This window comes from Mustela nigripes, chromosome 8 (genome assembly GCF_022355385.1).
Source record: "Mustela nigripes isolate SB6536 chromosome 8, MUSNIG.SB6536, whole genome shotgun sequence".
Lineage (NCBI taxonomy): Eukaryota > Metazoa > Chordata > Mammalia > Carnivora > Mustelidae > Mustela > Mustela nigripes.
The window spans coordinates 81214330-81235554 of record NC_081564.1 but is presented as its reverse complement, the minus strand read 5'-3'; the positions used below and the strand labels follow the sequence as shown (position 1 = coordinate 81235554).

The 21225-nt window shown below is 34.1% G+C and overlaps 1 protein-coding gene across 1 annotated transcript in view; it reads left to right on the top strand.

Annotated features, from left to right (window-relative positions):
* The window catches only part of CDH19 (cadherin 19), a 93114-nt gene that overhangs the window by 18939 nt on the left and 52950 nt on the right, over nt 1-21225 (top strand). Inside the window, exons 2-4 of the mRNA XM_059410092.1 lie at nt 2201-2502; nt 5745-6039; nt 20230-20349. Coding sequence (XP_059266075.1) covers nt 2308-2502; nt 5745-6039; nt 20230-20349 — 610 coding nt within the window. The 5' untranslated portion in view covers nt 2201-2307. The remainder of the gene's footprint in view (nt 1-2200; nt 2503-5744; nt 6040-20229; nt 20350-21225) is intronic.

The window sequence follows — 21225 nt, the reverse complement described above, 5'->3', positions numbered from 1 at the left end:
GATTAATCCAATTTATGTTTGCTTCACAGTGGAAAAATTTGAGAATATCTCTAGATATAAAGCAATAAAAAAAAGCTGTTAGTTTATATATTCAACTAATTTTTAAATACAGTAGATTTGGCCAAACTATTCCTCAAAATGGCTGTCAAGTTTTTCAGTTTCATCAGCACCATATAGGGGTTCTGTTTGTGTGTTTGTGTGTGTGTGTGTGTGTGTTCTCATTAGTAGCATCACTAAATTAAATTATTTAGTGGTTTTTGTCCACCATATTGATTTTAAAAATACTAAATAAATTGTTATTTTTGTTGTTGTTTTAATTTATAAATTTTAAACACAAGTGAAGAATAAAATAATAGCCATGCAAATGTTCATGACCCAATTTCAAGAATTAATTATCAAGCCTTTGCCTCAATGATTTTACCTGAGCTCCTACTATTTTTGAAATGTTTTAAAAAAGTTCTAGACACCAAAATGCTTCAGTATACATGATCAAAAGTAGGTTTATTTTTAACCACAAAGAAACTTCTATAACTAACAAAATCCACAATGTTTTCTGTCATCTCAAGGTACTGAATTATCATATTGGATTGCCACAAATTCATAAAAATTGTAAACATAAAAATACGTTTGTACAAATTAAGTTCTAAGCAATGTCTTTATTTTACACTTGTTCTTGTGTGTTTTAAATAACTTTAATCTAAAACAGTATCTTCCCTAAAACCTCTCATTTTTCTCCTAGATGAATGAAAATATCATAATATAAAATTGACATAAATGCATTTTCCCAACAATGTAATTTACACTTCACACCACTGGTAGTGATATTTTTTTATGTTTATACAAAATAACTTCCTCATTAAGAAACTGAACTTATTCTGAATATTTTCATTATTTACTGGCTATCAAAAGGTATATTTTAGCAATTTCTAAACAACAGATATTTAAGTTTCAAATATTCAACATAAGAATGAAATTCATCTTTAATTTTCACCTCAGTTGAATTTCTTCATGGCCTTCATTAAGGAAATATATAACAAAGAAAACATCTGCTTAAAGGAACTCAGAAGCACCACAATATCTCCATTTATGACAACCTGTTCTTTCTTAATTAGGTGTTTTTTAACGACTTTTTCTAACAAGAATCAGAGACCTAAAATATCTCTCGGTGGTTGTTCAAAAATGTGTGGAGAAGATTCAAAATGAGATCATAAAGAAAACTCCTAACAGACACAGGGACTCTGGCTTTTCTGTTGATCATGTAGTATTAAACTACATACCTGACAAAATTATTTGTCTTCGTGAGTCTCAAACAAACAAACCCAATTTGGTTATATGGAAGTGCTATGTCAATGTGGTAAATGCAAAGCTATTCAATTTTCTTTAAGGGTGAGAATTACCAGTCATTTCAAAGGAGTTGGTATAAGTATCAGTTAAATGGAAAGTTTTACATGCAAAATTCAGTAGTTGAAGTTTCTTTTTTAGTATTTTGATAATAGAGGCTATCTTTTATCTCTGTCTTATATGTTATAAACAGCCATATTTACCCCGGCACTATATTTTGTATTTATTTTCTAAAAATAACATAATCTCTTTGTTAAGATGAAAAACGTTTCTTTTCATAACTTTCATAATATAAAATGGCAAATATCTTGCATGGGTTTTCTATTCATAGAGTGTTTTATAACATCAATATAACTGATTATTAAATCCCCCAGATTTCAAACTGAATTGTCATTTTGTTTATCTAATACTGTAACTTGGGAAATTGGATTAGGAGACTTAATGCTATTTAGAAAAAGAAGAAAGATCACATTTTTTCCTCTGGCTTGACTGTTGAGTTTTACCGAGATAGAATAGAAGATGTAAGCAGGTTAAATTAAACCAAAAAAATCTATCTCAGTGTCACTTATCAATCAATGAGATTGCCAGACCAACTTTTCAACCTTCAGGCAGATTTATGGCTATAGCTTAAAATGGACGATGCTTGAGCAGAAGTTTTTAATTATACCATTCAAATTATTGCTGAGCTATAACCAAATATATATAACAAAAATATAACAAAATATAACCAGCTTGGAAGATATATTATGTGTGTATTGTTGTTTTGTTTTTATGAATGCAAAAGTTGTACCCTTACTGTAGCAAATTTGTGAGAAAGTGTTATTTTTTATTTAAATTTTGTTTGTTTCTTGTTCCCTAGGAATATGAAAGAAACCTAAGACTTAAAAAGATTATAAAGGAACATACGGTTTTTGTTTGCAACTACACTTTCCTCTGAACAACACCAGTTGGAATCCAAAGAGCAGAATGAATTGTTGCTTCTTGCTACCTTTTATCTTGGGAATTCCTCTCATATGGCCTTGCTTTACAGCAACAGAAATCTCTACAACAGAGGAAGTTGGGCACCCCGTGGGTTCTCACTTCCGAGTGAAGCGTGGTTGGATGTGGAACCAGTTTTTTGTACCAGAGGAAAGGAACGAGACTAATTATCACATTGGCCAGGTACTGGTTTTGTGAAAGTGTTACAGGAAATAACATTACAGAACTCTAAATGGATGGATTGAGGAAGTTTTAACTCACTTGATAATTCTACATTTTCTCTGTGGAACCCTTAGAAAGCTTCAGACATCAGCCTAATTAATTGTTTCAGATTTTCAAGCACCTAAAATATTTGCAAAACTTGAGGAAGAAGAAAAGCTCTGACTTTGAAATTTTACTTTTGTCTCCCTTATGAAAATACCGCCCTCATTTATCAACATCTGGAAATTTGATGGTGTTATTTTTGGTAATGGATCAAAGCAACCACACTGAGAATAATAACGTTTACCAACAGCATTTAGTCTGATTTTCTATTATGCTCAGTAGGTGTTGATTTACCCATCATTAATTTTTCATGAAGCAGATTAATACCAAACCCTTTTACAGCTAAGTAGCTTCAAGAGCCTACACACTTCATTTGATTATGAAGTATAAAGAATAATTATTTTTTCTGTTTTATAAGAATATATATATTTTTTAAATTTCCCTAATGAGATAGAACATTCCCTATTTATGTTTTTGGTTTTTATTATTATTCAATTTTCTTTAAACAGAGGTAATTACAATACCGTGTCCTCTTCTGTAAGGATCTTTCTCTAGATGAATGGACTGAAATAAGTTTAACCGCTAATTAACTGGCACTAAAATTTAATTGGGCCCAAAGGGTGAAGCACTCAAAATTCATTAACTCCCTTTTCCTAGCCCTTTCAGGAGAGCTGCAGCGTTAGCATGATGTCCAGATTCCAAAGGAGTTCATCTGTCCCATCCAGCAAATGTATATGTGTATAGTCAACCGAAGGCTCAGGTTAGGATCTTGGGCAAACAGATTTCAAACATTTGTGTATGTGCGTGTGCCTGCTTTGAGGCAATTTCACATCTTTTTATTCTCGAAGATGACTGCAGGTAAATCAGAGGCAGGATGGCAAAGACGAGGTCCTTGGTTAAGCGTGTGCTAGTTAACTGAGTCTCTGTAGCCACCTTTACAGTGAACTCCACAGAGCCCCGTATGCTCTCCCATCAATGAGCCAGGTGACAGACTAACAGAGGCTGGTGACTTTTAGTGAATAAGGCTCTACAGGGAAGCGCATCAGTACAAGCAGAGCAGAGACTAGCTCCCTGGCTGACTGTCACATTTTCTAGTTTTTGTTTTCGTGCTCCGGGCACATCTCCTGTTGCCTCCTTTCACATCGTGATTGATTTTGCCTATTTTTTTTCTTTCCATAAAAATACTTACAAAAGTATCCTAACAGATGTTTTCGCCTAAAACAATGGCATTAGTCTTAAATAACATACAGATAACTGGTTTAAAAGACAGTAATAATGAATATTTAGGTGCTGTAGTTAAAGAGCTGGTAAAAATAAAATGTAGCTGATGTGTCCAGATGACTTTCTTTTTGAACTATTTGTTAACAGGGATTAAGTTTGGAAAGCACAATTAAGTAAAAAATTAAAGGCATATTGATTTGCCAAACCAATAGTAACTGCCTAATTGAAAAAAATATTTTTAATAGAAATACAGAAAATATCATAATACGGAATTCATGAAATTAAAATGTGTTTAACTTGTGTATTTTGTGACATTAAGAGGCTGATGTTTAAAAAAATAAATAAATATATATATCTTAAAGAGATCAGGCTTACTGATCCATGAAAATTATACTGTGCATATATACTGGGAATACATTTATTCATTACCTAATTTGATTTATCATCTCATTCTAATACTTAATAAAACTTTCAAACTGTATCAAAATGATATTTGAAAAACATAGGCACCCTTTACTTTCATTTGATATACTTATTGGAAAGGACATTTGTGTCCCTCAGTTTCTTATTAGTGAGTCATGGAACCTTCTGTTTTATCTTATGAGTAATGAAGAGCTATCAGATGAAAAGAGCTATAACTTTATTATCTCTTTATTATTATTCCCAATCTGTTTCTTTCAGTAAATAGTAGTGTTATTCAACATGTTATTAAAATTATTAAAATTTATTATTTTAGATATCTTCAGATATTCTACCCAGTCACAGAGGAATATATTAATTAGTCCATTGTACCTTGAGCTATCAGAAAAGTTATGAATTGGTTTAGAATTTTATTTCTTTGGTTAGCTTTGTAAATTTTCAGAGAAGCTCTTACTTCGAAGAAGGACATATTCATAAATGATAAATCAAAACTATGGATTCACAATAATTAAGGGATTATGGCATACTTCTTCTCTTTATGTAAAAATAATTTAGGTATGAGAACCCAACCAACCAATGTTACCTGTATCATAATAACCCTTGTTTTTATATATAAAATTCAAAATTCCATTAACACTATGAATGAACAAATTTATTTTGCCTTTAAAAAATAAAAATAATGAGGGCACAAGAAGAAAAGATGCATTTGAGGACTGAGTTGAATTTGTTGGAAAGCAATAGATCTAATTTAGCAACACTCAGAACAGTGGAATCTCTGGGGTCAGACAGACCTGTTGTCTAAATCATAAACCTATATAAAAACCATGACTCTGCAAAAGTTTGAAAAATTTTCAGTCTCTCTTTCTCTGTATAAATAATTATTTATAATAATAAATTTATTATAAATAAATAATAATATGTATCTCACGATGTTATGAGGATTTATTGGGAAATCATATATAAAGCAACTTGTAGATTTTGTTATGTTATAAATGCCAAGAAGGAAGGGTGAGGCTCTCATTATCTTCTCAACATGCTTTCTTATTTTCCTGGTAATATTTTCAGGGTTTCCTATGTGTTTTTAGCCTAGAGATAAAACATCACTGTTCAAATTTACCTAGATTATTATCTTCCTATCTGTCTCTACATCCCAATCTAATATAAATATTTGAGAGTATGGTTTTAGTAACCAAGAATATAGTCATAGAGTAAACTTGAACCAGTTTTGTTGTGCAGAATTTATGGAAGGTACTTTGTTTTCCAATTACTATAGTTTCTAATTAGAATAATCTATTTAGAGTAATAAAATTTACGTAGTGATTTACATTGAAATTTCAGACTTCTCTGATGATAGAATTTAATCTTAAAATTAATATTTCACCTGATTTAATATACTGTGGAAATTACATGGAGTTATTAACTTGGGGAAAAATTAACAGACATGAAAATAAAATCGTTAAAATTGATTTGTCCGTTTAAACCTGTCTTGGAAACTTAATTATCCCTCTTTGCACTTGCAGCTAAGATCTGATTTAGACAATGGAAACAACTCTTTCCAGTACAAGCTTTTGGGAGCTGGAGCTGGAAGTATTTTTGTCATTGATGAGAGAACAGGTGACATATATGCCGTCCAGAAGCTTGATAGAGAGGAACGATCCCTCTACACTCTAAGAGCCCAGGTAATAGACAGCACTACCGGAAGGGCTGTGGAACCCGAGTCTGAGTTTGTCATCAGAGTTTCGGATATCAATGACAATGAACCCAAATTCCTAGATGAACCTTATGAGGCCATTGTACCAGAGATGTCTCCAGAAGGTATTGCATATTAATTTACATCAAAGATATATTAACAATGACGACAGATTTAAAATCTTGAGCTCATGTTTTTGGAAGTGAATTATTGAAAGTTCAACACTTGTACTTCCTTCTACAAACATATTAAGTAAACTATTTTTTAAAAATTAGATGATTATTTAAATTTTATAAACAATAGTACTGTATATTAATACATTATTTGTCTTGTTAAAATATCTCATTCCTCAAGGCAATAGAAAAAAGGGTTAAACATGTACATTTTAGGGATGGCGGGGTGCCTCAGTTGGTTAAGTGTTTGCCTTCAGCTCAGGTCATGATCCCAGGGTGCTGGGATTGAGTCCTGCATCGGGCTCCCTGCTCAATGGGGAGCCTGCTTCTCCCTCCCTCTCTGCCTGACATCCCCCCCTTACACTCATGCTGTCTCTCCTCTCCCTCTGTCCTCTCTCTCTGACAAATCTTTTTTAAAAATGTATGTTTTAGTGATTTATAAAATTCTTTAGCTTATTCACTTATTAGTTTCTCCAGTATAAAATGCATTTTCCAAAACAGGATATAATCTTGTATCTTAAAAACACATAAGATCATCCTGAAAAATATGCATGTTTGAGTAGTAGAAGACCAATTTTTAAGACACAAATACTCTGCATCAAAATCATGGAACATAAAGACTAAAAACAAAGTGGTTGAACACTTCTGTGCAACTGTATTTATCTTCAAAGTTCCTTTCAATTCCAATGTTATTTTTATAAATATTTTAAATATATTGCATATAGAAGCAAGTGCTTTCCATAAGCTATAAGAACTGAAGGCATTGAAAATCAGAAATGTCTTTCTAATAGAGAGGAAATTATGGTGTGGCTATGCAAAATTTGTTCACTCACTGAGACAGAAAATTTTGATAGCTCAATATATATTAAAATTAAGTTAATAAAATTTACTTAAGTGTGATAAATTCTGTTCCATAATGGCCATTTTAAATTATGCTAACATACTTCAAATTTTCTTTGCCTAAACATTTGATTTATTAGCCACCAAATCTAAGATGTATATTCTGTTGTATATTTTCCTGATTCTTGTGTTTTAATATTCTAGGAAACAATTTATTTTTTTTTAATTTTTTTTATTAACATACAATGTATTATTTGTGCCAGAGGTTCCAGGAAGCAATTTAAAGACTTCTTTCTACATGTGTTCAGAACATAGGTCTTTATAGCATAAACAAATTCGACTGTGAATATGTATCATGACCAATAATCATTAGATGTAAATGACACGTTTTTATTTTTCTGTTTGGTAGCTAAGCAGCGAAACATTTCTTCTTTCCACTCCATCTTCCTCCTCCTCATTGAGTTCCTCCTCCTACTCCTCTTTTTTCCTAAATAGCATACCTTATGGACCTAACATTTACTAGAATATTATTTGAAATATAATTTTGGAGGTAATTGCTTGTATGAAACCTATGTTTTAGTTATACCACACAAGCAGTAACTATTTTTAAATAAGGTGATATTTGATACTGTGTGTATGAAAGTGTTAATTTTGGGTAAGGTATGATGCTAATGGACTGGAGGAAGTGGGACATTTTAGGAGATGATATTTGAAGTTGTTTACAAAGAGTCCAATCATGTCATGTTCTAGGAAAATATTCCCATACAGTATGAAGAGGATTGCATATATTAATTATTAATATGGGAGTTATTGTCAAATAGCAAGCATTTAGGCATGGCCCTGGATGAGATGCCTTGGCAGAGAATGTATGTAGAAAAGAGAAAAAGGAACAGGATGAGTCGACTGTTAAGCAAAAGGGGATTGACTTGTAATTTAGAATGATTGAGATTGACCAGTGATGTAGGAAAAATAGAAAGACATGAAAAGAGATGTTGCGAAGGAAGAGGTCTGCCAGCTATCTGGAATGCTGCTGTGAGGTTGAATTAAATGAAGAAAGTATAGTGATTTTGATTTGGCAAGTTGAAGGCTCCTAGTGATTTTGGTAAGAGAAATTCGGTTGAATTAATGGGACTGCAATATTTTGGAGATTATTCTATTGCATGAATGGATGGAGAAGAGGAGGTTACAGTGAATTTAGCCAACTTTAACAGATATTATACTACAGAGAGAAAATAGACATGTGGACACTAGGTAGAGAGAGATAAAGATAAATAGGATTTTTTATATTATTATTATCATTATTTAAGCACTTACTAGGATGGGAATTTTAAAAGCACAGTTATATACTATAGGCAGTGATCCAAAAGAAGGGTATTTTGGAAGAAAATCAGGGGACTATAACTGATGGAAAACTATTCTTGAGAAGGAAAGGACCCATGGAATCTAGAGCAATAGTAGAGGAGACAGATTCAGGTTAAGTTAACACTTTGGTTGATAAGAAACCAGTTAATAAGTGCTTGTTTCTATCCATTAGATATGAGACAAAGGCACTAATTGAGAGCAAATGGGTGGGATTTTTGATAGGAGGAGGAGGTCCTCTATTATGAGATACTCTGTTATGTGGAGCTGGAGAGTGGATCCACAAGGAGATTGCAGTATGTGCAGGACGAGGTCTTTGCATCGTGGCATCAGTGTGACCACAAGACTGTGGTTGATTCAGCAGACATCACAAAACTTTGGTTTGTTCTGTATGGTATTTGACTAGCACAGATCTCTTTGCTTTGCAATTCAAGGTTCATGCATATATCAACCTAGTTAATCTGTGTACTTGTGGGAGTGCCAGTCTGGATTCAGGCATTTTATGGAATCATACTAAAATCAATAAGCACTTTTTATTCCTTTCTGTGCAAGTTAAGTGGCCAAGAGAACAATAGTCAGCTATTGTCAGAAATGTTATTTTATATGGAGATAGAAGAATATCCCATTGTTCTGTCAACTGAGTGTAGATGGTTTCCCTCTGAAGCATTCCTTGAATTATTAGCTTTGCTTTGAAGAAATCAATCAATATTATGTGTGATTTTTCTGTTTTCCTCAATCTCAATATTTAAATAATGAATAATATGAATTATTTTACCTGAACATATACTTAATTCTTCATGTTCTTTCCATATTAATGCCATTTTATAGGTTCTCGAATGTTAATCTTGCTTCCAAACACCCTACCCACCATTCTTATCCTTTACAAAGCAAAGATGCAAACATTTTATTCTCTGTTGTCTTAAATATTGTGTGTTGTATTATAGTCAAATACCAGATATTATATTTGAGTCTGTACTTTGCATGTAGAATTTGGTAGAGTACTGAAAGGAATCTCCATTTGAGGATGTCATCAGAAGAGAAAACCAAGAAAACTACAAACTACTTGTTGCTTATTAAAACACATATTCATTTATAGTGTGCTTCTACTGATAAGATTTATATTTAAAATGCAATTACTTCTAATACTAGAGCTACCAAATAGAATTGAGGTGAAATATTGTCTTTCCACTCATTAGTCTGGAATTACAAAATTATTATCTCTCTCCCACACAAAAATATAAGGTCTAATAGGCTAGGAGTCACACAGGACCTGAAGTTTTTGATGACTGAGTTAAAAAAATGAGTGCATGGATGGGCAAAAAACTACATAAGATTTATGTATAAACCTTATAAACATAAGATTTATTTTGAAATGAGGTTTGGGAGATGAACAGAGGATACCGGTGGTTATAAAACCCACGGCGGCTTTATGGGAGTCCGTTGAGCACACAGTTGACCTAAAGTGCTGCAGATAGTCTCTGAATAGTGATTCCTCAATTGTAAAATTTCCCAGTGCAGAACTTCTAGGAACATTTCAATTTCCAGAAATATATAACCCACTGAGCCTGAATCGTGAAGAAACAGAAAATCAGAGCAGACAGATTACTCGTAAGAGTGACTCAGTAACTAAAAACATCCCAACGAATAAAAGTCCAGGACCGATTGGCTTCACTGGTAAGTTCTACCAAAGATTTAAAAGAAGGATTAATATCAGTCCTTCTCAAACTCTTCCAAAAATTTGAAGAGGATGGAAACTCCCAAAGTTAATTTTACAAAGTTAGCCTTACCCTGATACCAAAACCAGATAAGGACACCACGAGAAAACTATGGGTCAGTATCTCTAGTGAACACAGATTCAAAAATTGTCAACAAAATTTTAGCAAGCCCGATTCAACAGCACATTAAAAAGATCATATACCTTGATCAGGTGGGATTCGGCTCCAGGATGCAAGGGTGGTTCAACAGAAGCAAATCAAACATGAGAGACGACTTTAGTCAAATAAAGTATAAAGATCTTATAATAATAACATTACTGTATTACATATTGGAAAGTTACTAAAATAGTAGATCTTAACTGTTCTCACCACAATGAGGTAAAATTGTAATTATATGAGGTGATGGGGGTGTTAACTAACCTTATTGTGGTAATCATTTCTCAATATATTTGTATCAACCATCATGTTGTGTACCTTGAACTTACACAATGTTGTATATCAATTGTATCTCAGTAAAGCTTGAAGAAAAAGAAATTCACTTTAATAGTATTTACCATCAAAATAATATGTCACCTGTTATAAAAGAAGAGATTGAATTTGATTTATGTAAAGTACATGTAAATTTAGATGTCACTTTTTGAATTCATAAATTTAATAAGCATCAACACTTAGCAGAAACTTATCTGAAATATAAAAATCCTTATTTCTTAAAATACATCAAATTTGAAAAATATATTTTATGAAACTTCTGTCTTTGGAGATATGACTTGAATGTGACTGAGTTTGGGATGGATTACTCTTTGTATTTTCTCTGAACATATTGTTTGCTTTCTTAAACACAGTCCATTTGTCTGACATAGATTCTCTCACATTATGAAAAGTAGAGGTGTCAAAAATACAACACAAGAATAAGAATGACCTAATTTTCAGGTGATGGTAGACAGAAAAAACAAAAAAAGTTGAAAAATATTTTGCACGTTTAAGATGACAAGTGGGAAAATATCATCTGTTTCTTGAGTTTTGCTAGGAGGTTCTAGGTTGTAAAATAATTGAATATCAAATATAACACCGGAGAGATGTGCTAATCGGTCCCTGTAAATAAATAATGATCCTCACTAATAAAATAAGTGCCTGGTGTGAAAGGATGAGCAGATCCACAGATTAAAACCTTATTTCTGTCATGAATTTTATTGCATAAAATTATAATTTACTAAATTACCTAATATACATATATATATATATATATATATATATATATGTATGTTTTTTAAGATTTTATTTATTTATTTGACAGAGATCACAAGCCGGCAGAGAGGCAGTGTGGGGGGAGGGTGGGAAGCAGGCTCCCTGATGAGCGAAGACACCGATGTGGGGCTTGATCCCAAGATCCTGGGATCATGACCTGAGCTGAAGGCAGAGACTTTAACCCACTGAGCCACCCAGATGCCCCTAAATTACCCAATATTTTATATACGTTTTAATGTTACAAAAATCACAGACACAGAGTGTAGGTCAAAATAATATTTAATTTGGGCTTCTTTAAACTTGACCATTACACAATCCAACATCCTCTCAATAAATTTGCTTCAGCGTAGTCAAAACATACTTGTACTAAAACTGCATGTAAAAATAGCTAGCCTATTCACAATTTATATCTTCATTCTAAGAAAAGCCTGTTTAATATTTTTACCACTGAACTTAACACACAAAACGTTACACACTAAAATAAATGAATCATTTTGAAATCTACAGTTCAGATCTTGGCATTCAAACATATATTAAACTAGGCCACACTGTTTATTTAGTATTCTATAATGAGTGGAAACTTTACATACAAAATGTCTTTGTCACAGGTTGCTGACTTCTCTATTGCCTGCAGGATATCTAAATTAGTCTGCATATCAAAATTTATCACTGTTTTACATTTTTATGGATATCTCCCATAATCACTAGAAAGAAGATAAAGCATTCAGTGTGAAATATGAGATATCATTTAATAAAGTTTTGTTACTAATATGAAACTTAACATTTAAGTGAGAATCAGTCAGTCTTCTGTAAAACTTGTGGTTAATACTAAAATCCATTTATAAATCAATATTGATGGAATTACACTGTTCTTACATTAGATTTTACTTTTGGTGGGAGACTATGTCTAATGTGTGGGGAAATCATATTCCTGCTGTCAGTAATGCTTTTGAGCTTTAAAAATTTCATGTTGTTTTGTAAGTTTTAGCACTTATTAACAATGCCACAGAAAGCATAGTTTATATGTAATTTCTCATATCCAATAAATATTTTATCTCATATTAATATACCATTATCTTATAATGATTTCATAGCTTGTGTCAAAACAAATGAAGTATATCGGCAAACTGCAGTACCCAGTTCCCATAGTTTGGGCTACTAAACTATGATTTTCCTCTCAAGAATTTGTACAAGTTTACATCACGTGTAACCTACATAATAATAAGTTTTCACCATATAGTATTGCTGACAAAAAATGGGTAAAGTCAAATATTGTCTTAAACTTTTCATAAAGTCCTTTTACAAAAACTAGCTTTAAAAATTTCAGAATCGGGCACCTGGGTGGTTCAGTGGGTTAAAGCCTCTGCCTTCGGCTCAGGTCATGATCCCAGGGTCCTGGGATCGAGCCCCGTGTCGGGCTCTCTACTCAGTGGGGAGCCTGCTTCCTCCTCTCTCTCTGCCTGCTTCTCTGTCTACTTGGGATTTCCGTCTGTCAAATAAATAAAAGCTTTAAAAATTTTTTTTTTTTTTCAGAATCTGGGGCGCCTGGGTGGTTCAGTGGGTTGAGCCTCTGCCTTTGGCTTGGGTCATGATCCCAGGGTCCTGGGATCGAGCCCCACTTCGGGCTCTTTGCTCGGCGGGGAGCCTGCTTCCTCCTCTCTCTCTGCCTACCTATGATCTCTGTCAAATAAATAAATAAAATCTTTAAAAACAAAATTCAGAATCTAACTAAAAGACAAAACTGATTTGAAATTTCTGTTTATGTAAGTCTCAGCAGTAATATAGCAAACAATATCAACCATCGATGTAATAATAGAACCCAGAATTATAGCATTAAATACTACATTTGTATGTTTATTATCGGAACAAGTAAACTGAGAAATTCCTCTTCTGAAAGGGGTCCTGGACTGACTCAGTCACTAGAGCTCACAACTCTTGATCTCCAGGTTGTGAGTTTGAGCCCTGTCCTGGGGGTAGACATTACTTTAAAATAAAATCTTAAAAAAAAAAAAAAAAAGATTCTGAGAGAAATTTTTGTAGTTAAACTTTTGTTCATTGCTAGAATAGATACAAATTGACTTAAGACGGTCTTTAGACTATAAGAGTCTAATCATATGGTCTCTTTTCATTTCCACGCAATACAGCTGTCTTTGATCAAGCTATAATGACTCAACTCAGAGATACATGCTGACTTTTGAACCCTTCAGTCACCAAAAGGCAGTCTAGCAACGGACGCCCTATTTTGGGTATTCTCCCTAGCAACTGACTTTTTAGTAGATACAGCAGATAAAAAGAATGTCCACTTCAGGTAGGATGGCTTATTGCTAAGGATGCTCGATTGTCCTTGAAAGACAGTGACTTGGCTAATACAGTAACAGCATGTCATGTGTGTTGTAAACACTGCCCAGGGCAACTGCCAAAGGAGTCTGGGGCCACCCAGTGGAGTTTCCAGTTGTTGACAGGTTCGCAAATTGATTATATTGGTCCCCTCCCTGGGAGTGAGAATTTTAAACATGCCTGGTTTTGTGTGGAAACATGCTTTCTCTTGTCATTATGTGAACCAGGCTGTCACTACTAGGAAATTAGGGAAACTGAGCATTGTGTATAGATAGATTGTGATCAAGGGTCTCATTTCAAAGGTCATAATATGCAAGACCAGAAAAGAACATGATTTGGAATGGAGGATCTATCTCCTGCAAAATGCCCAAAAAGCAGGGTTGGTAAAAAGAAAAAAGAAAAAGAAAAAGAAATATAAGGCAGATTAAATTACTAACAAGTACAACTACCTTGGCCAAGTGGGCTAAAGTACTGTCCCAGGCTTTCATAGATTGGAATGACCAACCAGTAGAGAGTGTTGCTCCATATGCCCATCTGAGGACCCCTGCTGAGGCACCAATACCCTAAAGGTATAGAAGCCAGGGGAAACCACCATTCCCCAAATTCTGCACTTCAAATTCACATACTACGCTTCTGAGAACACCAAGCCTCATCACACCTAGGAAAAGTTATTTACCGGAATTTGCAATGAAATGCTCCCCCACAGTGAGTTAGTTACTTCCCCCTCTGGGTGAATGGAAACTGTTTACTTCTCACTGGGATCCCGTTGTCCTGCTGTAACTGGACCTGTTGAAACAGACTATCCCTGGAATAGAACACTGTCCTTTAAAAGAAAAAAGAAGAAAAAGAAAGAAAAAGAGTGAGGAAGGAAGGAAGGAAGGAGGTTTGGGGTCTGCTCTGCAATATGCCACCCCCAGATCGTCTCCTTACTCCTGATAGTGCTTCCTTCCCCCAGCAAACACGTGGCATGCACAGCCAGGTCAAGCTCCTGAAGCTGCCGACCTCCCTCTCCTCAAGGCCAGGTGGGCATATTGTTTCCTGCTAGTTTAATCATTTGGCTGTTTTGTTTGTTCCTCCCATTGACCTTGACACAGAAGCCCTTACATTCACCCAGCAAGACTTGGATGATAGCAACCAAAGTCTGCCCCTAATTGAAGGCTGACATGTCTCTGATGATAAAAGCTGCCCTCTAAAGTAAAACAGTCTTGGACACTTAGAGCCTCAGAAGGAGTGCCTGTGACATTATTCAAACAAATGTTGTATGTTCATACCTCATGACTCTGTTAGTGTGTCATCTTTATTAAATCACATGAAGATACAAGTGATCTGACCCCCTGCTTAGGGGACTTAGCAAATGAGTGGTACAGATCACAGGATTCTTGGTGCAAACAGTTGTCTCTGATTGGGGAATTATTCTTAATCTGTATTTTTCTTGTATATGTCGGTATTACCTGCTTTCAGGGCAGCCTGATAGCTGACAAAGGACCTACCTCCGTTTTAATGAAGCCCCTTGCTGATGGCTCAGGCCACATCATGGAACAGAGGAAGCATGTAAGATTGTAAGAACAGGTCACGAGGTTGTGGACGTTGGGGTGGTCATTGAGAGGATGTGACTGCCAGTTGACCTGTGTGCTGGGCCTCAGAAATCAGAGGCTCCTCAGCCCCTCCCCTGTCCTTGGAATGTGGGTTCCACTAGCCTGGTTCCTCTCAGAAGTTGCCCCACACATCCAGATCTGAGATGGAGATGTAGTGTTGAGTCAGGAAGGTATAAATAATAAAAGCTACATGAGGCTCTGTAACTTTCAAGCCTTGGTGGGCAGATCCAGAAAACTGCTTACAGACACCCAAATCAAGCCTCATAATAAGTTCTCTTGCGCAATACAACTACTACCTACCAATTTAGAATGGTCTGCCTCTTTCTTTGGTTTCCTCCTGCCCTCCTTGGAAGGGGCCCATATCAGATTACAGCCGAGAAAATTAGGAAGATTTTGTGACAAATAGTGATCAGATCTCCAGTTTCACCCAGGACAGCCCTGCTTAATCCTATTTTGGGGGGGTATTTTGTCCAGAAAGCATTTGGTCCTGATTTTTTTATTTTTAAAAATATTATTAGTAGTGCATTATAGTAAGCCAGAGTGAATTTGGGGGACATCTACTTCGTACTCGTGGCTCTTCCATGGGGTGTGAGAAGTAGCGTATGAGACATACGGGCATTGAATTAAATGTCTCCTTTTAAGACATGATTAAATCTAAAAGAGAGCTAGTGATAACCCAGGGCACTGTTCATAAAAACGAAATTAAACAAAAAAACTGACTAAATAATGAAACTATATGTGAAAAATATCTATCCGGTGATATAGTTAATGTTAATTTATATAAAGTATTTTCATTCATGTACATATGTATCACTTGTCCTTTAGAAATAACTTTATTACTAACATAATTAAAGAAACTTTCATTTTTGACCCACTAATGTGGCTAAACCAACTTTGTCAGTTTTAGTGAGAGCACAATAAAATGTTGATGAAATGAATGAAGAGGCTAAGCAGGTTGGTTCATATGTGAGGCATGTACCATGCTTCATACACCAACTGAGTAAATGCACCAGTAAGCATAAGACTCTACTGAATGGCATTTCAGTAGAGTAAGAGCCACCAATCCAGGATAGGAAAAAGGAACAAACGAGTATGTCTAATTAACAACAACAGGGATTTGGGAATTTAGACGAATATCAGGTTATCAATCACTGGATCCTGATTAAGAAGTTTGGCATTTGTCTTTTTTCCCTGATGTTATATAAAAAATTTCGCATTTTGTTATTCTGTTATATTTGTGTTGTTGCCTTTCACGTGTATATTTATAATTTATTTATTTTTTATTTATCTTTTAAAAGAGTATTTATTTATTTATTTCTTTGACAAGCAGAGGTCACAAGTAGGCAGAGAGGCAGTAGAGAGAGGGGGAAGCAGGCTCCCCACCAAGCAAAAAGCTTGATCCCAGGACCCTGAGATCGTGACCTGAGCCAAAGGCTGAGGCTTAGCCCATTGAGCCACCCAGATGCCCCTCTATAATTTATTTTAAACCAATTTTTGCGAAAGGTGTGAAGCAGGTGCCAAATCCTAGGTCAAAAGAGAGATAACCAACAGACAGATGCGTAGATGCCTGGAGATATCCAGTTGAGCCCACAACATTCACAGAAATGATTCTCCAGTGCTCAGCTGTGCCACCATTGCATGGAGATATCTCACCACATGTGTATTCTCTGAGTTTTGAGCCTCTCGGCAGTTTTATCGTATTTTTTTTGCTCCAGGGACTGACACTATATTGTCTTCATTGATGTGGTTGTGTCCTAAGCCTTGCTGTTTGTTGGTACAAGTCTTGCAGATGTCGTTCACCAAAATCGTGTTGGCCTGCTTGCTCCTTTGCATTTCCAGGCATATTTCATAATCACCTTTTTAATTTATTCAGTAATACAACTTGCTAGGATTTTGATTAGGATAGCATTTATACTGTGGATCAATTTGTTCATATTTCTATGAAGTCATCAAATTCATAAACCCAGTATTTTTGTTCATTTTTGATCATTAATATCTCTTTAGTTTTTTTGTAGAGATCTTTAATAATTTTTGCTTAGATGTTCCTGGATATTTTTATTTGTTATGTATGTTATGCATTTAATTGAAATATTTTATAAATGTGTTATTTCTGGTATACATCAAAATGGAGTTTTGTACGACCTTGCTAATTTTATTAATTTAATATTCGCCTGTAAACTTTTCTTAGGTATATTCTGCTTGATTTTCTTGCAAAAATACTGTCACCTTTGAATAATTGTTGTAATTTAAAAAAAAAATGTTTCTGATATCTATCTATCTATCCAACTATCCATCCATCTATCATATATGAATCATTGGTCTGTCATCATCATCTTTAATCATTCATTTTGGTACACATGGCATTGCCTCACATTGTCTAGGAGGTTCAATACAATGCTTTAAAACATAACAGTGACAATAAACTTCTTGCTTTTTAACTACTCCAGAAGGAAAAGTTCTAAATCTTCATAATTAAATATGATTGCTGTCAAAGTTTAAAAAATGTCCTTTATCAGATTTAGAAGGCTGCATTTTTTCCCTAATTTTCTGAGTTTTTACTGAAAATAAAAATAGAATATTTTCAGATCTATTTTATATATCTAATAAGAATTTTTGTTTTACATTTTTCTTTTTTAAGCCATTAATGCCACAAATTATGTTCATTTTCTGGTGTTAAAACATCCTTTAATTTTAGTAATCAAAAATTCAAAATGTCTTCTCCTGTGAAAATAAACATTTAAAAATAGTTTGACAAGTATGCTTGAGATGGGCCTGTATAAATTATGTTCTTATGTAGAATAATACCCACGATATTTTATATTAGGTTTTCCATTTAGTAGAGAGCAAGGGAGTGACACATTAGAACAGTGAAGGGGTATGTTCTGCTTAGAAGTAAATGAAGCATCAATTTAAAATGTGCTTGAAAAAATTGGGGGGAAAAACCCCTAATTTTGTAACTTGTTTTTCTATAAACGAGTATGGGGTGATCTGTGAGTCAGTGCCTTTTCATGATCTTCCTGGTACTCATTAGTAAAGTACTAGGTAAAAAGGTCTAAAGTCTTAATTGTAAGAATTTCTTTTGGTCATAAACTAATATATAATGATTTTAACTTTTGCTCCTGAAACTAGAGTAGACAGGTAGTCTAGTTCTGGAATCGAGGGATGGAGCACTCCTATAGAAAGAAATGAAATGGAGACACGGAGAGGAAACGTAGAAAAAGTAAATGAATGTGTGCACAGAGGGGAGTTAAAGAACAACTCTTGCCCAATACAAAGTGATTGAATTGAGAGTCCCTAAGAATCCTTTTCTTGAAGTAACTGTTTACAGTTACTACAGAAATGCCTTTTATTATTTGCTGATTATTTATTAATTTATTATTTTATTGAGATATATTCAACATATAATGTTGTGTAAGTTTAAGGTCTACTATATGTTGATTTGGTACATTTATATATTGCAATATATAGTTACCACCTCGTTTTAGCTAGCATCTTCAACACATATCTTTTGTGGGGGAGGTTGGCGGGAGACAAATTAAGATAAACTCTCTTAGTAACTTTGAAATATACAATATAATACTGTTGACTGTAATTATCATGCTGTACATAAGCTTTCCAGAACTTATTTGTTTTCTAACTAGTTTTCTAGGCTTTGATCAGTATTTACTCAATTGTCACACCCTAAGACCTTGTTAACCTCTGTTTCTATGAGCTCAGCTCTATTAGATTGCACATGTAAGTGATATCTTTGTCTTTCTCTGCCTTGGGCCTAGCATACTGCCCTTAAGGTCCAGCCGTGTTGTCACAAGTGGAAGTAATGTATTGTAAGACGCTTGAAACTAGGGTGTTTACGTTTTGTGCGGTTGTACAGTATACAAGTGTTAAGTAACTAACAAAATACTGAAACAAAAGAGCAAAGATCACATACATTTGAGGGCCACGGTAAAAATTTCAACAATTTTGTTACAGAGGAATAGAAGGGCTTTCTCTTAGAGTGTCTCAGTTTATAATTAGTTTGTGATTAAAATATTAATGATGCTAGTTATAAAGAAAAGCACATAGGCTATTTGATTCTGTGATGCTCATGTTGCCATTCTTACTGACACGGAACACAATGTTTCAATAAATGCAGATTTCCAACAAGACCCAGAATGCTATTCCACGTTTACATAAAGATGATTAAAAAGCTTAATATTTTTAAATAAATATGTTTAATTTAAGAATGGAATTTAAATGCACAAACACTTACATTGTGTTTTATTGATTGTTACTGAATTTTCATGAGAACACTTTCCTTATCAGTATCTGGTAGATTTTGCTTTGTACTTTTAAAAAAAGAATTCTTCGAAGTAAGAAAGAATTTTAGAGATGGGAATTAAACTAGGTAGATAATTATGGCCTCTCTAAACTTGATATTAATTCAAGCACATTTCAATAATTTTTATTAACATTTTATCAACATTCTGTGACTTTTTTGAGTTACAGGTCACAATATGATTTTTTTTTTTAATTTATTTATTTGAGAGAGAGACAGTGAGAAAGAGCATGAGTGAGGAGAAAGTCAGAGGGAGAAGCAGACTCCCCATGGAGCTGGGCGCCTGATGCGGGACTCGATCCTGGGATTCTGGGATCATGACCTGAGCCGAAGGCAGTCGTCCAACCAACTGAGCCACCCAGGCGTCCCACAATATGATTTTTAAAGTAAACTGCTTCCAATTCCGTTTTGAGTCTTCTACTAATAATACACCTTTGAAAGCTCCTGAATGGTTCTTGTAGTGGATCATTTAATGGTTATATTTCATTATAGCATAGATTTACATGCTTAAAATCTACATTGCATAGAGGAATTAGGGCTATTTTGCATGAGGCTATATTATCTTGTTTATACAGAATGATACTAGTTTTATAACTAGTTTATTCTGAATAAGGAGGGCTTGTCTTTCATGTGTATCATCATCTTGCTTGCTAAGGAAGAATGCTTTATAGAACTGAATGCATTGTTCCATGATACCACAGTCTTAATTTCTTGTTACCATTTATATTTTCTTCAGGAACATTAGTCATCCAAGTGACAGCAAATGATGCTGATGATCCTTCAAGTGGCAATAATGCTCGTCTCCTGTACAGTTTACTACAAGGCCAACCATATTTCTCCATTGAACCAACAACAGGTATTTATGAATGAAATAAAGTGTAATTCAACAGGATTCTAAGTAAGCAGATGTCAGAAAATAAATCATCTTCTTATTATAAACATGTTGTACAGTAAACCTGATGTTTCAATAAATAAATGCATTGTACTTTTAAACATTTAATTCTTTTTAGGCTTTTAGCTGATTTTTCTAACTTTCAGAGATTGAATTTTCCCCATCTATACCAAAAATCATTTGTGTATAAGATATAAAACATATGTAAAGATTATAACCAACCAACTGGAAAAAGAAAAAACCCAATTTAAAAATACATTAAAGGCACTTAAAACAATTGACTAAAATTTGATATACGAAAAAAGCCTGCAAGCATATTAAAAATGATTAACCTCAGCAGTCATCATGGAAATGCAAATTAAAACCACGTGGGAAATGCAACACCTTTACATCCAATTCTCTCCAGAGTCCAACGTAGGTAGATTCTAGCAGCGTCTGTTTAATACATTCACCATTTCCTACAGTGATTCATATGAAAGATTATACTTGTAAAACTCTTTAATCCACAATTAAAATGCCATCACAATATGGTCTAATTCATCCCTTTTTTTGTTTTTATAGGTCTCACAATTTTTTAGTGAACATTTTTCCCCAGCCTTATTTGAGGACTGGCCATTTTCGGTGTTCGTGTTAGTGTTCCAAAATCTTTAGGCCAGCATTCCCTTGTCCTCTGTACCGCCTTGAATTTTTCCTAGTTTTCTTTTTTTCAGTGATCATTAATTACTTTTTCAGTAAATAATTTTATAGAAAGTTGATATTTATTACATTTATTATGGTCCATCTTGAGTTTGAAAATATGTGTATATATTTATCTCTATTGGTAGATTATGAATAACTGTT